Genomic DNA, 15684 nt, shown 5'->3' with positions numbered 1-15684 from the left:
TTCTGCTCTGCCCAAACATCTGCAGTTTCACGGAAGAGATTTGAATGAAAAAAAAATCGTACGTGGGACATTTCTGACAAAGAACTGTCAAGATTCTGAGTTAAGATTTTTTTATTCTGAGCACATATTGTTTGTACAAGATGGTTTTGAGTTGCATTTCTATTTGGAACCTACTAAGGATCCATGGTGTGACAAGCGAGGGAAATTGGGTATCAATTTCTCACCTGATAAACTTTGCTAAATTCTAGTGGCCTTTGGATCTACACAAAGTATTGTATGCAATGTGGAATAGTATATTCCTCTGTATGAATTATGGGCACCCTTTCTTCTTGTTGATGAATGGACACCGCTCAACAATGACCAGGCAGGAGTGTTCCCTTCCTGTCAGAGAACACTTCAGCAGTCAAGGGCATTCAGCCTCTAATCTTTGGGGAAGCGTTCTCCAAGGCAGCCTTAAAGAGACACGACAATGCAGAATCGCCGAGCAGAAACTGATAGCCAAGTTCCGTGCACATGAGGACGGCCTCCACCGGGACCTTGGGTTCATGTCACACTACCTGTAACCCCCACGACTTGCCTAGGCTTGTAAAATCTCACTAACTGTCCTGGCTTGAGACAATTCACACCTCTTTAACCTGTGCTTAACCCTCTCTCCACTCACATTGTCTGCACCTGTAAAGACCTGATCACCTGTTAAGACTCGCATTCCAACCATTATCTTGTAATTGAGTCTGTGTCTATATATGCCTTGTTTGTGAACTGAACTCTTCACTCACCTGATGAAGGGGCAGTGCTCCAAAAGCTTGTGCTACCAAAAAAAACTGGTGAACTTTAACCTGGTATTGTGAGACTTCTTACTGTGCCTATCCCGGTCCAATGCTGGCAGCTCCACATTTCTTCTTAACTACAGCATTCAAAGAGTTATGTAATTGTTCAAGTTAAAGTTTCAGTTCCTCCATGTGTTTGGAAATTGTAAAAGCAGCTGATTGCCCAGTGTAGCAACACCTGCTCTGTGAAACCGATTTAATGGGCACCGAAATTATTAAGTACAAATACTGCACTCATGTTCCTCTGATTAAACACCCTGCAGGTCTGATCAGTATTTATAGTACTGAGCATGTCAGATCCAGTACCTTTGTTATGTCGACACAGGCATCAGGAGCTGCTGTTGTAGTTATTATGTGGACATGCTGGCTTGGACTGGGGAAGACAGTAAGAAGTCTCGCAACACCAAGTTAAAACTCATGCTACCTGTTGGACTTGAACCTGGTGTTGTGAGATTTCTTGTAAATATAGATCACCTAACTGACATCCTTCGTTGTCTAGTGATGCGCAGGGAGCGGGCCAAGTTTCAGTTCAGCATGGGATGAGCCACTGACGTGAACGTTTCATTAGTCAATTTTCATATCTGTATCAGTAACAGCCTGCTATCACTCAGCATGGAGGCTCACACTCAGATTTTTGATGCAAGCCACTTACTTAAAGTGACCTGAACCTGTGTAAAATCATCCTTCGAAGATTGTGCTGCCTGAGGGTGAAAAAAGAAAATTGATATCTGTCGCTTTAGACGAAAGTCTGTTCAGTTTACTTTGTGATGTCTCTGTCAGTGTCAAGTGAGATATCTTCTCCTTCCACTTCAACTCAAAGTATAATTGGTAGTTCTTTGTAAATAAACGGCAAAAGATGGAACACACTGCTCCCTTTAATCATCGTTCTTCATGTCCATCCTTTTATCCTTTTTCACTTTGTCAACTCTAATTGCAGCTGTCTGTTCCAAGCTATCATGGCTCATGCTTGGACATGGCTGGCAAACGCATGCAGACAGGCCCCTGGAATTTCAGCTAATTTCAGTAAGAGTAGGGAAGGTGGTAGAAGAGGTGGCAAGTAGCATTGCTAATCAAGAATAGTTTAACGGCTGCTGAAAGGCAGTTCGAGGGGGATCTGCTTACTGAGGTAATATGGACTGAAATTAGAAATAGGAAAGGAGCAGTCACATTGTTACGAGTTTTCTGTAGGCCCCCAAATAGTAATAGAGATGTCGGGGAGGAAATTGCAAAGCAGATTATGGATATGTGTGGAGGTCACAGGGTAGTTATCATGGGTGACTTTAAGTTTCCAAATATTGATTGGAACCTTTATAAGTCGAATAGTTCGGATGGAGCAGTTTTTGTACAGTGTGTGCAGGAGGGTTTCCTGACACAATATGTGGATAGGCTGACAAGAGGTGGGGCCACATTGGACTTGGTACTGGGTAATGAACCAGGCCAAGTGTTAGATTTGTATGTGGAGAGCACTTTGGAGATAGGGCCATACGTCAGGGCAAGGTATATAATTGAGGGAGGTGTAACTGCAACGCAATTAGGCAAGAATTAGGGAGCATAAGATGGGAGTAAAATCACAAATAGCAGTGGACCCAGCACTGAACCTTGTGGTACACCACTGGTAACTGGTCTCCAGTCTGAAAATTTTCCATCCACCACAACCCTCTGTCTTCTATGAGATAGTAAAAAGTCTGACAACACCAGGTTTTAGTCCAACCTATTTATTTGATAATATACTCACAAGCTTTCGGGGTTAGCCCCTTCGTCAGGTGAATGGAGAGTTCTGGCCTCAGACAGAGCATATAAAGCACAGACAGTTTAGAGATTACTGATTAGAATGCGAATCCTTACACCTAACCTGCTGTTCAAGACCTGAAGTGGCTGATAATGTGAGTGGAAGGAGCACTGATCACAGTCCAATGCGCCACAGCGAAAAACCGCACCGATCTCCTCAGAAGGCAAACACAGGACACAGTGGACAGAGTACCCTTCGTCGTCCAGTACTTCCCCGGAGCGGAGAAGCTACGACATCTTCTCCGGAGTCTTCAACGTATCATTGATGAAGACGAACATCTCGCCAGGGCTATCCCCACACCCCCACTTCTTGCTTTCAGACAACCACACAACCTCAAACAGACCATTGTTCACAGCAAACTACCCAGCCTTCAGGAGAACAGTGACCACAATACCACACAACCCTGCCACAGCAACCTCTGCAAGACATGCCAGATCATCGACATGGATACCATCATCACACGTGAGAATACCATCCACCAGGTACATGGTAAATACTCTTGCAACTCGGCCAACATTGTCTACCTGATACGTTGCAAGAAAGGATGTCCCGAAGCATGGTACATTGGGGAGACCATGCAGACGCTACGACAACAGATGAATGAACATCGCTCGACAGTCACCAGGCAAGACTGTTCCCTTCCTGTTGGCGAACACTTCAATGGTCACGGGCATTCAGCCTCTGACCTTCGGGTAAGCATTCTCCAAGACGGCCTTCACGACACACGACAGCGCAGAGTCGCTGAACAGAGACTGATAGCCAAGTTCCGCACACATGAGGACGGTCTCAACAGGGATCTTGGGTTCATGTCGCACTATCTGTAACCCCTGTGACTTGCCTGGGTTTGCAAAACCTCACTTACTGTACTGTCTGGAGACAATACACATCTGTTTAAACTGTGATCAGTGCTCCTTCCACTCACATTATCAGCCACTTCAGGTCTTGAACAGCAGGTTAGGTGTAAGGATTCGCATTCTAATCAGTAATCTCTAAACTGTCTGTGCTTTATATGCTCTGTCTGAGGCCAGAACTCTCCATTCACCTGACGAAGGAGCTAACCCCGAAAGCTTGTGAGTATTATCAAATAAATCGTTTGGACTAAAACCTGGTGTTGTCAGACTTTTTACTGTGTTTACGCCAGTCCAACGCCGGCATACCCACATCATGACTTCTATGAGATATGATGTGGGTATGCCGGCGTTGGATACTCACAAACTGTCTGTGCTTTATATGCTCTGTCTGAGGCCAGAACTCTCCATTCACCTGACGAAGAGGGTGTCCCTCGAAAGCTTGTGAGTATATTATCAAATAAATAGGTTGGACTAAAACCTGGTGTTGTCAGACTTTTTCTATGAGATAGCCAGTTACTTATCCAATCAGCTAAATTTCCCCCATCCCACACCTCCTTACTTTGTTCATGAGCCTATCATGGGTATCCTTATCAAACGCCTTACTAAAATCCATGTATATGACATCAACTGCTCTACCTTCATCTACACACTTGTTACCTCCTCAAATAATTCAATCAAATTTGTGAGGCAAGATTTACCTTTCACAAATCCGTGCTGACTATCCTGGATTAAGCTGCATCTTTCCAAATGGTCAATATCAGTGACTTGGTGGAGGGGGCTGAAGGGTAGGTCAGTAAATTTGCTGATGACACCAAGATTGGTGGACTGGTGGATGAGGTGAAGGGCTGTTGTAGGCTGCAAAGAGACATTGATAGGATGCAGAGTTAGGCCAAAAAGTGGCAGATGGAGTTTAACCCTGATAAGTGCGAGGTGATTAATTTTGGTGGGACAAATTTGAATGCAGATTACAGGGTCAATGGCAGGGTTCTGAGGAATGCTGAGGAACAGAGAGATCTTGGTGTTCACATCCACAGATTTCTGAAGGTTGCCACTCAAGTGGATAGAGCTGTGAAGAAGGTCTATAGTGTGTTAGCATTTATTAACGGGGGTTTGAGTTTAAGAGCCATGGGGTATGCTGCAACTGTACAGGACCTTGGTGAGACCACATTTGTAATATTATGTGCAGTTCTGGTCACCTCCGTATAAGAGGAATGTGGAAGCATTGGAGAGAGTGCAGAGGAGATTTACCAGGATGCTGCCTGGTTTGGAGGGTAGGTCTTATGAGGAAAGGTTGAGGGAGCTGGGGCTTTTCTCTTTAGAGTGGAGGAGGATGAAAGGTGACTTGATCGATGTTTATAAGATGATGAGGGGGATAGATAGAGTGGATATTCAGAGACTATTTCCTCGAGTGGATGTAGCTATTACTAGGGGGCATAACTATAACGTTCATGGTAGCAGATATAGGAGGGATGTCCGAGGTAGGCTCTTTACTCAGCGTGTGGAATGGACTGCCTGCTGTAATAGTGCAGTCGGACACTTTAGGAACTTTCAGGCGTTTATTGGATAGGCACGTGGAGCACACCAGAATGATAGGGAGTGGGATAGCCTGATCTTGGTTTCAGACAAAGCTCGGCACAACATCAAGGACCGAAGGGCCTGTACTGTGTTGTACTGTTCTATGTTCTATGATAATTCTTCACAAACGAACCTGGGCAATGGCCACAGGTTACTCCATGAAAAGGAAACATTTGCTGGGTTGTGGACAAAGAGCAGCGGAGTGGGATTAATTGGATAGCTCTTTCAAAGAATTGGCACAAGAATGATGGAACAAATGGCTGCCTCCTGTGCTACAAGATACTACGAAACCTACTTTCTTGGTCGATGTTTTAAAATCTGAGGCAGCACTGTGGCACAGTGGTTAGCACTGCGGCCTCTCAGCTCCAGGAACTTGGGTTTGATTCCCAGCTTCGGTCACTGTCTATGTGGAGTTTGCACGTTCACCTTCTGTCTGCGTAGGTTTCCTCCAGGTGCTCCGGTTTCCTCCCACAGCGCAAAGATGAACGGGTTAGGTGAATTGGCCGTGCTAAATTGCCCCTTGCTGTCAGGGGACTAACTAGGGTAAATGCATGAGGTTAAGGGGATAAGGGCCTCTGTGGGATTGTGTGCAGACTTGATGAGCTGGTTGGCCTCCTTCTGCACTGTAGGATTCTATGTTTCTGTGAAAATCGCCATTGTGAAAGGAACATACTTTTTTTTTGAGTCCTATATTTTCTGATTACCTCTTTGGACATAGGGTAGCCATATTGCTGTGTACATTATACTGCTGAATTCTGTTATAATGAAAATTCATCCATGATTTGTTTATTTTAAGTATAGGGTATACTACCAAATGGCCCACCATGCTGACGCTCTCATTGCCTCTGTAAATACCTATGAAAATGGTGGCTTATTTTTGTTTTATTTCTGACAGGGTGAGTTTGTGGCATGTCTTCTTGCTCTGCTGAGGCAAATGACAGATAAACACTATCAACAACTTCTGGAGAGCTTCACCAGCAAAGATGATCTCAGGGTGAGTCATTTGCACTTATGTGCACCAATCTCTTGATCAGCCAATTAGCAGAGCACTAAAAGGTATATGAATAGGTGTTTAAAAGGCCCAGCTTGCGCCTTGCTCGTTTGCAGTAATTTTTAGAAACTGTCTGGAATCAAAAGCTACATCGTTTCTGAATTTTCCCTTGATTTAAGATACTTGGAATTAAAATCAGCAAATCAACAATCAAACGTCAGTAAGGGGAACAGCATAAATAGAGAGAGATCATGTATGGGGGAAGGAACAACAGTGGAGAGAGTGAGGAGAGCAGATGGAGCAACAGCACAGGGAATGAGAGAGAGAGCTCTCGCAATGAGAGGGAGTAACAGTTCTAAGGACAAAGGGAAGAGGGCAAAGAATAAAAGAGTTAGCATGGGAGTGAAAGGTGAGGGAATCAATAGGAATGAAGGAGAGATCAAGAGGCATTGGCAAGTGAAAAGATGCCAATAATACAGCAAAACCATCTCAGATTCCCTGTTACGCACCTCCAGTTCCCTTGATTCTTAATCTGTTAGCACCGTGCACAGAGTAACTTATTTTTAAAGATTGTTTTATGTTATGTTAAATCATGCATATCTATGGTCTACAGTTTGAGATTTTAAGCCACATTGCTCCACAGTGCTCTGAGAAATGTATGCCTGGATAGCTTGAGTAACTGGAGGCCAATGATTGTATCTAGTTAAAATAGGAGAGAGCCTGTCCACCTTACAATGATCACTGTAACTCTTCGTATCTACTGCAAATATATTACGTTATTCACAGAGGAACTGATAGTTTAAGTAAATAATTTGGGAAGTGGGAAGAATCAATGTTCCCTCGATTTTCACCAAAAGGGAAAAAAATTCTAGTGGTTTTGCATTTTGTGCAATGGATAAAATAGCTCACTGACATTACCAGCTCAACTTCAAAAATAAGTTGATGTTTGATTCTCTATGGTGTTTGTTGTAAAGGTATGGCCTTTCCCACCCGTGACCATCTACTACCTATTTCTATAGAAGAACCCTACTGTTGTAACGATTAGCATCTGCATTTTGAGGGCTTCTGTAAAATTAATATGCAAATTTTATCTTTCCTTTTAGGATTTTCTACTGCAGATTTTTACAGTGTTTAAGATTCTTATAAGACCAGAGATGTTCCCAAAAGATTGGACGATAATGCGCTTGGTTACCAACAAGTAAGATGTTATCTTCTTAGTTTAAGGCATATCAAATATTGGGGCAGTGCTTTTTACAAGGGAAGGATATTAACTCATCAGCACTGACTTTGCAACAGATAAATGAAAGAAAGAAGCAGTGAACCAGGCTGGAGTGCACGGGAATAATTTGGATTTGGATTTCTTAATTTGAATTTTGGATTTGTTTTATAATTGTTACAATGCAGTTTCAACATTGTGCGCGTCCTTGGAATAAGCGGAGAGGAGCTGTCAGAGTTGGGGCACATGCTGAAATTAGATCATTTTTGCAGTGCAAGCTTCTTCATAAAACACCTCCTATTCAATTATGCACAATTCTATTTGTTCAGCTGAATACTTTCTTGAACAACCCTCACAAGCTGGAAATGAAGTGAGAATTCCCAATGAGAAAATGCATATGTAATATTATGTAAAAATTCACTCTGTCGGCTATTTCAGTGAACACTCATCGTAGGTACCTGCAGTATCTGTTACTACTGTGAGTGGGATGGTGATGGGCTTTTTCCATTGTTGAAGACATGGATCTGCACCAATTTTCATTTCAAAACCCAGGCAATAGACTAGAAAATCAAATGGGTTTTAAAAGGGTAGATAATTTGCTTTACATATTTGGACAGTGAAGATAGATTTTTTTTTCTCTGTATGGCGCACAACAGCTCCTGTATTGTTGCGAGAGTTTAACACCCGGTCTGACCTACAGGAGCTCAGATATTGATCAAACCTCTTTCAGAAAATATTTTTAATCCTCATTTTTCACCAGTGACTGACTGAGACTTCTCTCACAGGAGGACCATAATGTGATTTGTGCTGAAGAGAAATCTCAGTGAGATTTTCCCCATCCCCCTATTGGCAACGTAACTAGGTTCACACCCTTGAGTGAGGAAGATAATCTGTTTACCATCAATTTAAACATATTAAATATTCATAAATGTCCCATTGCTTCTGGGATCGCCCATGTTTCTCCACCACTGCCCTGCCCCCCTTCCCCCACCACAGTGTGACGTCAGTCTGACGGGAATCATTTCAACATTCAAGATGACCAGACTGGGGTTGCGGAGGTCAGTGCAGCCCTGGGTAGTCAGGGGGATGATAGTCTCAGGTTGGCACTGTGGGGAGGGCGGGTTGGGTATAGATTGTCGGTGATGAATGGGAGTGAGGAGGTGGGGGTGGGGGGTGCAGGAGGGGGTTCTGTCTTTCGCTTTGAGATTGGGGCACCCATTATACTGGTGTGTTTAGGTTCACTTCTGCCTTAAGAATGATGCCGCATAACACCACCACCACCACCACCTCCCCCCTCCCCCAAATCCCCTCCCAAATGCTTTTAATTTGACAAAGTGTCAGAAGACCCGGGGAGTGTTTCTCTGGAGCAAAACACACCAGGGCAGCGATTGTCCCATCTTGCTACGCTGCTTTTGTAGCACAGCGGGCGGAGACTGTTTTGTGGGCTCCCTGCTGGGCGCTATGGCCTCCATGCATCTCCAAAAGCCAGATTTCCAGTGCCGTCAGCTCCGTGCCGATTTCTGGCATGGAACCAAATAAGTTATGTAAATGCACATCTCCATACATTTTTAAATCCCATTAGTGTGTTGGAACTGAAATCTTTGATCCCAGTAGGCTCCTCTCCTCTCCTCTCTCTCTCTCTCTCTCTCTCTCTCTCTCCCCCCCTCCCACCCCCCGCCCCCCCAGGAGTGCTTCACTCCGGCAGAGTTTAGTATAGCTCCCCAGTTGTGGAGAGCTGGCAGCCCGGCGCCACTGCAGTGAAGATGAGCCATCGAGGCCCCCCAGAGTGTTGGGCATTGGGCAGTGCCAAGGGGGTGATCCCTGATGGAGGCAGGGCCTCTGGAGGTGATCATTGGGGTTGGGGGTTCCCACTGCCTCTCTGCGTTTAGGCTGAGTGACAGAGGAAGGGTGGTCGGTGATTGAGCTGCCATCAGGGTGGGAGGGGTTGGTCACACTGTAGCGGGGGCGTTGGCATTGCAAACATTGCAAAGGGGTTTTGGGTTGTTGGGGCAGTTGGGGTGGGCCCGAGGCTGGCCCAGACATATATGTCCAGGGGACCAGCGAAGGGGCTGTGGAGGATCACATGGCCTGCAATGGCAGTTTCCAGGGCTGGCCCGCAATTGAGCTGGCAAACAATCAGGAGGCCAGCAGTCGGGACTATTGCCCACGCGCCAGTCTCAACACTGACAGATCGGCGCATGTGCAGTGGTCCAGTCAAGCGCTATGCTGCCAGTCTCTCCAGAGGGAATAGGCCTCGCTCCTGGATTTTTGAAATGATTTACGTTAGTGCACTTTGCAGTGCAGAGTATGGAAGATACATTTTGAAACTCCGCTGAAAAATCCAGTATGGTTTACTCCAGTTTTTACGCAAATTCAACACTTTGGATTTTCTGGGGAGAATCACCTCACCCGCTTTCAGTCAGAACCTGGCAGTGCCATTTTTCAGGAAAAGTTCACCGAAGTTTTGATCAAATCCTTGGAAACTCAGCCAGTCACATATGTTAAAACGACATGATTAAATTTAACCATCAAATAATCCTTTGTGCCTTTTAATGCCTTCATCACAGTTTTTATGTGAAAGTTTGTGCTTGAACGTGATGTTTTTTGCTAAAGCTATGAATTGAAATTCATTTGTCAACTCTTAAGTATATGCACAACATTGGGTTTCTCGCAATTTGTCAGCACTCTTCTGTACCGTACTGATAGAATATGTTCCTTTGGCTTCTATAACTTCTCAAATTTTCTATAAATAACTTTGAAAAACAAATGGACAAATATTAAAAAGTTTGAAGTAATATAATTTTTTTTAGAAGTGTTTTGTAGAAAGGGGAGATAAATGATGTGTAGATTTTGTTTTGCATTCTATAAACTTTGAAATATTTAACTTGTAAGATGAAAGAGACATTTCAAAACTTGAAAACCAAATTGGGGAAAATAACTCATAGAGAGGAAAATGGCAATAAAATACAAGATGACATTAAGCTTGCATATTGGGCTCCCAAATGAATTTCAGTATAAATAAGTACGAGGAGAATAAGGGGGCCACATATTCCTTGGCAGATAAGAGTCTGAGCAGGTAGAGGATCAAACATTTAGGGGTACTAGTAAAAATCATTGTGTAGCAGCATATGTTAACAAGGGCATTAAAAAAGCAAACAAAGTACTGGGGTTAAATTCTAACAATGTTATGGTATGTCAAGTGGTTGCAATTTGTGTTTTGTAATGAGAAGGTATTCAAAGTGAGGAGCAGAAATTTTAAACCAGTCTTAGAGATTGTAAATATTAAATTTAAACATTTATTTTAAAGAAGGAAGACTTAAACACACAATATTGCATTTACACAGTTAAGAGTCAGTCTACAACATTTTCAAAAGATTTGTTTCGTTAGACTAAAAGTTGAAAACTTCTTTCTGGCAACAGTAGATTTTCTCAGTAAAAATTGTCACAAGCATCCACTGTTGTTACAAGGTCTGTGAGGGTGGCTACAAGCTGTGTTCTCCACGGGTCTCTTTTCAGCACACACGCTGTTCAAGATCTCATGCTCACACCTACTATATACCCTTCAATCTCTCTTTAAATATGTTTTTCTCCTTTCATCGTTAAATCTATTGTTTTGTCTAGGAAATGCCCTTTCCCAGAACATAGAGATCTTTCATTTTTTTTTATGGCTACTACTTTTGGGTAAAAATAAACTCATTGCTTTGCTTTATGCGTTTATGATCTTTACCAATTGCATGTTTTCCTTGTGAAATATAATAGTTAACTTCCTAATGCAAATTTTCATTCATACCCCTCCCCTGGTATTCCATCATTGCCGCACTCATCTGCACTGCAAAATACTTGCGTCATCTCTAACCTCTTTTTGATGTTTTTAATCTTGCTGTCTAACTACTTCCAGTCTAACTAAATTAGTTATTTTCATGTATTCACGTGAGCCTGTTTCACAGCATACCACTGTGATATTGGGGAAAATATTGAAAACTGTTATTTTTCTGTCACAATGTAATAGAATGGAGAAGCTTGTGTTAAACTTGTATAAAATGTTTGGTAGACTACATTTCTGGTACGCCACTCTTTTCCGTTCTGTTGAGGACATAAAGGCAGGGGAGGAAATGGGGGTGGAAAAGGCTTGGAAGGATGATGCTGGAACTGAGATTATACCCATCAGAAAAGGCTGAACAGTGTGGGGCTCTATGCTTTGGAAAAGCAAAGACAGAAAGGTGACCTGATGCATTGCTTTAAGAGCATGAAAAGGTTTGACGAGGCAGAAATAAAGATAATATTTGTACTTCAGAGGATAAATAGGGCAGTCAAACAAGGAATTTGAATTGGGAAAGTTGGGGAAGGCTCGGGTAGAAAATGTCATATAGAAGTAAGTCAGAAACAAGGAAAAGGAATGAGAGTATCTTGTAATAGTCAAGTTTTGTGCTTTCGGCACCACAGGTAAAGGGAAAACTAAAAGATATAAAGATCTTCAATGAGGAGGAGGAACTAGATGATACATTAGAGCAGAAAGACAGTCTAGGATGCTGTCATGATCCCAGCTGGTAATGCTGGAAAAGTCAGATCCTAGGATGAAACGGCACTTGTGTTTCCTTTATATTTGGGAACCATGGCGGAAAGTTACTGAACAAACTCTCAGGAATTTACTGATAAACATTAAAAATAAAAAATAAAACATTTATTAAACGAGGAGAAATGAACTGTATTACACCAGGCTAAATGTTTGAAAAGATTTCAATAGAAACGCAGGAAATGGATTCAAACTCATGCCATTCCTTTTATCTCAGCAATACTATTACCGACATAAAAACCTAGTGAAGATTTCCCACACCAAGGATTCTTGCTTCTGGTGGATTTCTGAGTGTTCACAAGATGCTTTTTCCCCAGCTGGTATCTCTTGCTGAGACACTCAAAACTGCACTCTAAACTCTCTATTACTTCAACTACGCAGCACAAGTTTCCTAAACTCAGCCCCCCAGCAGTATTTATTATCAGAGAGTTTAGAATCCTGTCTTCACACTGACATGTAGACTCTGATCTCCTTTTCTGTCGCTTTCTATGTCTGTGTGTCACTGGACTCCTGTTGCTTGGCAACAACACAATTTTTTTTTCTACCTGTGGTTTTTTTCCCCCAAAATTGCTAAACTACTAATATAAAAGCAAAATACTGTGGATGCTGGAAAATGAAATAAAAACAGAAAATATCGGAAAATCTCGGCAGGTCTGACAGCATCTGAGTCAGGATGAGGGCTCTGACGAAGGTTCATCCTGACTCAGTGTTGGCTTTTCACTAGAAAGATGGAGGCTGAGAGGCGACATCATGGAGGTCTACCAAATTATGCGAGACATAGGTAAGGTGGATCGTCAATGGCTTTTTCCCAGGGTGGAAGGATGGACTACAAGAGGTTTAAGGTGAGCAGTGGTAGTTTCGGGGAGATGTAGGGTAAAGATTTTCACAGTCAGGGTGGTGGATTCCTGGAATGCACTGCCAGTGGAAAGTGGTAGATCCAGGCAGATTCGCAATGTTCAAAGTGTATCTTAGAGGTTTACAGCATGGAAGCAGGCCCTTGGGCCCAACTTGTCCATGCTGCCCAGTTTTTAGCCACTAAGCTAGTCCCAATTGCCCGCATTTGGCCTACATCCCTCTATTCTGATCTTACCCATGTAACTGTCTAAACGCTTTTTAAAAGACAAAATTGTACCTGCCTCTATTATTACCTCCGGCAGCTCATTCCAGACACACCATCCTCTGTGTGGAAAAGATTGTTGCTCTGGACCCTTTGTATCTCTCCCCTCTCACCTTATACGTATGCCCTCTAGTTTTAGACTCCCCTGTCTTTGGGAAAAGATGTTGACTATCTACCCTATCTGTGCCCGTCATTATTTTGTAGACCTCTATGAGGTCACTCCTAAGCCTCCTATGCTCCAGGGAAAAACATCCCAGTCTATCCAGCCTCTCCTTATAACTCAAACCCAGTAGCATCCTTGTGAATCTTTTCTGTTTCTTTCTAGTTTAATAATATCATTTCTATCATAGGTTTACCAGAATTGTACACAGTATTCCAAGTGTGGCCTTACCAATGTCTTTTACAACTTCAACAAGATGTCCCAACTCCTACAATCAATGTTCTGACCGGTGAACCAAGCATGCTGAACACTTTCTTCACCATTCTGTCTACCTGTATCATCACTTTCAATGAGCTATGAACCTGTATCCCTAAATCCCTTGTTTTATAACTCTCCCCAGAGCATTCCATTAATTGAGTCTGTCCTGCCATGGTTCGATCGACCAAAATGCATCACCTTGCATTTATCTAAATTAAACTCCATCTGCCATTTGCTAGCCTACTGGCCCAATTGTTCAGGATAAGAACATAAGAACATAAGAAATAGGAGCAGGAGTAGGCCATCTAGCCCTTTGAGCCTGCCCCGCCATTCAATAAGATCATGGCTGATCTGTCGTGTCTCAGTTCCACATTCCCGCCCTCTCCCCATAACCCTTAATCCCCTTGCTTATCAAAAACCCATCAACCCGCGTCTTAAAAATATTTAGCGAGGCAGCCTCCACCACTTCAACGGGCAGAGAATTCCAGAGATTCACCACCCTTTGAGTGAAGAAGTTCCTCCTCAACTCCGTTCTAAACCGCCCCCCCTTTATCTTGAGGCTGTGCCCCCTAGTCCTACTGTCCTTTCTGAGCGGGAAGAGTCTCTCCACCTCTATCCTATCCATCCCATTCATCATCTTATACGTCTCAATGAGATCTCCCCTCATTCTTCTAAACTCTAATGAGTACAAGCCTAGTTTATTCAGCCTCTCCTCATAGTTCAACCCCCTCAACTCCGGTATCAGCCTAGTAAACCTCCTCTGCACTCCCTCCAAGGCCAAAATATCCTTGCGTAAGTGCGGCGTCCAAAACTGCACTCAGTACTCCAGCTGCGGCCTCACCAGTGCCCTATACAGCTGCAGCAAGACCTCCCTACTTTTATATTCAATCCCCCTCGCTATGAAGGCCAGCATCCCATTCGCCTTCCTGACCACCTGCTGCACCTGCAGGCTGGGTTTTTGCGACTCATGCACAAGGACCCCGAGGTCCCTCTGCACCGTCGCCTGCTGCAGTTTTTCGCCCCGTAAGAAATAGTCCTTCCTACCATTATTCCTACCAAAGTGGACTACCTCACACTTGCCAACATTAAATTCCATTTGCCAGTTCCTGGTCCATTCGCCCAGCCTATCTAGATCCTTCTGCAGACTCTCCACACCCTCCGCGCAATTTGCCGTTCCACCAATCTTGGTGTCATCAGCAAATTTCGACACCATACACTCGGTTCCCTCCTCCAGATCATCTATATAAATGGTAAATAGCTGAGGCCCCAGAACCGACCCCTGGGGCACTCCACTAGTCACCAACCGCCAATCCGAATAGCACCCATTAACCCCCACTCTCTGCCTCCTATTTGACAACCAATCCTCTATCCACGCTAACACCCTACCCCCAAGTCCATTCCCCCGTACCTTCTGCAATAACCTCTTGTGAGGTACCTTGTCAAACGCCTTCTGAAAATCAAGAAAGAATCCCGTTGCAATCGTACACAACCTTCTTCACTGTCCACTTTGCCACCAATCTTGGTGCCACCTGCAAAGTTACTAACATGCCTCCTAAATTCTCATCCAAGTCATTTATAGAAATGACAAATAACAGTGGACCCAACACCAATCCCTGAGGCACACCGCTGGTCACAGCCTTCAAATTTGAAAAACAATCCTTTTCAAAGCGACACTCAAAGCTTGTGTTACCGAATAAACCTGGTGGACTTTAACCTGGTGTTGTGAAACTTCTTACTGTGCTTACCCCAACGCTGGCATCTCCACATCATCAAATCTATCAACAGTCTTTGTCATCAAGCCAATTTTGTGCCCAATTGGCCACTTCACCCTGAATCCTGTACGATTTAACCTTATGCAACAACCTACCATGCGGTAGCCTGTCAAAGGCCTTGGTAGACACATGAATGGGAGGCAAACAGAGTGATAGAAACTGTGTTTTGGTGTAGGCTTAGTGGGCTGAAGAGCTTGCTCCTGTGCTGCATTGTTCCTTGTTCTATTCTCTCCACAGATGCTGTTAGTCCTGCTGAGATTTTCCAGTATTTTCTCTTTTTGTGTCACCAAACTACTCACCTATTTGTAACCCATTTCTTCATTTCAAGGGTTATAAAACCACAAAAATGTATGTATGTAAATAAATCCAGAAAACCTGAACTTTTTGCTCGGACTTCCCAGTATCATGCCCACAAAAGAAAACTAAATGAAATTGAAACCTTTTTAACACATAGATATAAATCTAACTCAAATTTTAAATCATAAATTGTTCCTCACAATGCCCTGCCCCAATAAGTGTTCTTCATAAAAATGCACCAAATATAAAAAACAAATT

General features: G+C 43.4%; 1 protein-coding gene across 5 annotated transcripts in view; it reads left to right on the top strand.

Annotated features, from left to right (window-relative positions):
* Positions 1–15684, top strand: part of LOC145344156 (dedicator of cytokinesis protein 4-like) — a 410020-nt gene that overhangs the window by 259789 nt on the left and 134547 nt on the right. For all 5 annotated transcript variants that reach the window (XM_080191055.1, XM_080191054.1, XM_080191053.1 and 2 more), the window contains exons 26-27: positions 5938–6036; positions 7137–7231. In XM_080191055.1, the coding sequence (XP_080047181.1) occupies positions 5938–6036; positions 7137–7231 (194 nt within the window). The remainder of the gene's footprint in view (positions 1–5937; positions 6037–7136; positions 7232–15684) is intronic.

This window comes from Carcharhinus amblyrhynchos, chromosome 6, assembly GCF_965287045.1.
Source record: "Carcharhinus amblyrhynchos chromosome 6, sCarAmb.v2.hapA, whole genome shotgun sequence".
NCBI classification, from domain to species: domain Eukaryota; kingdom Metazoa; phylum Chordata; class Chondrichthyes; order Carcharhiniformes; family Carcharhinidae; genus Carcharhinus; species Carcharhinus amblyrhynchos.
The sequence above is the reverse complement of the archived record's forward strand: the minus strand, read 5'-3'. Positions and strand labels throughout refer to the sequence as shown.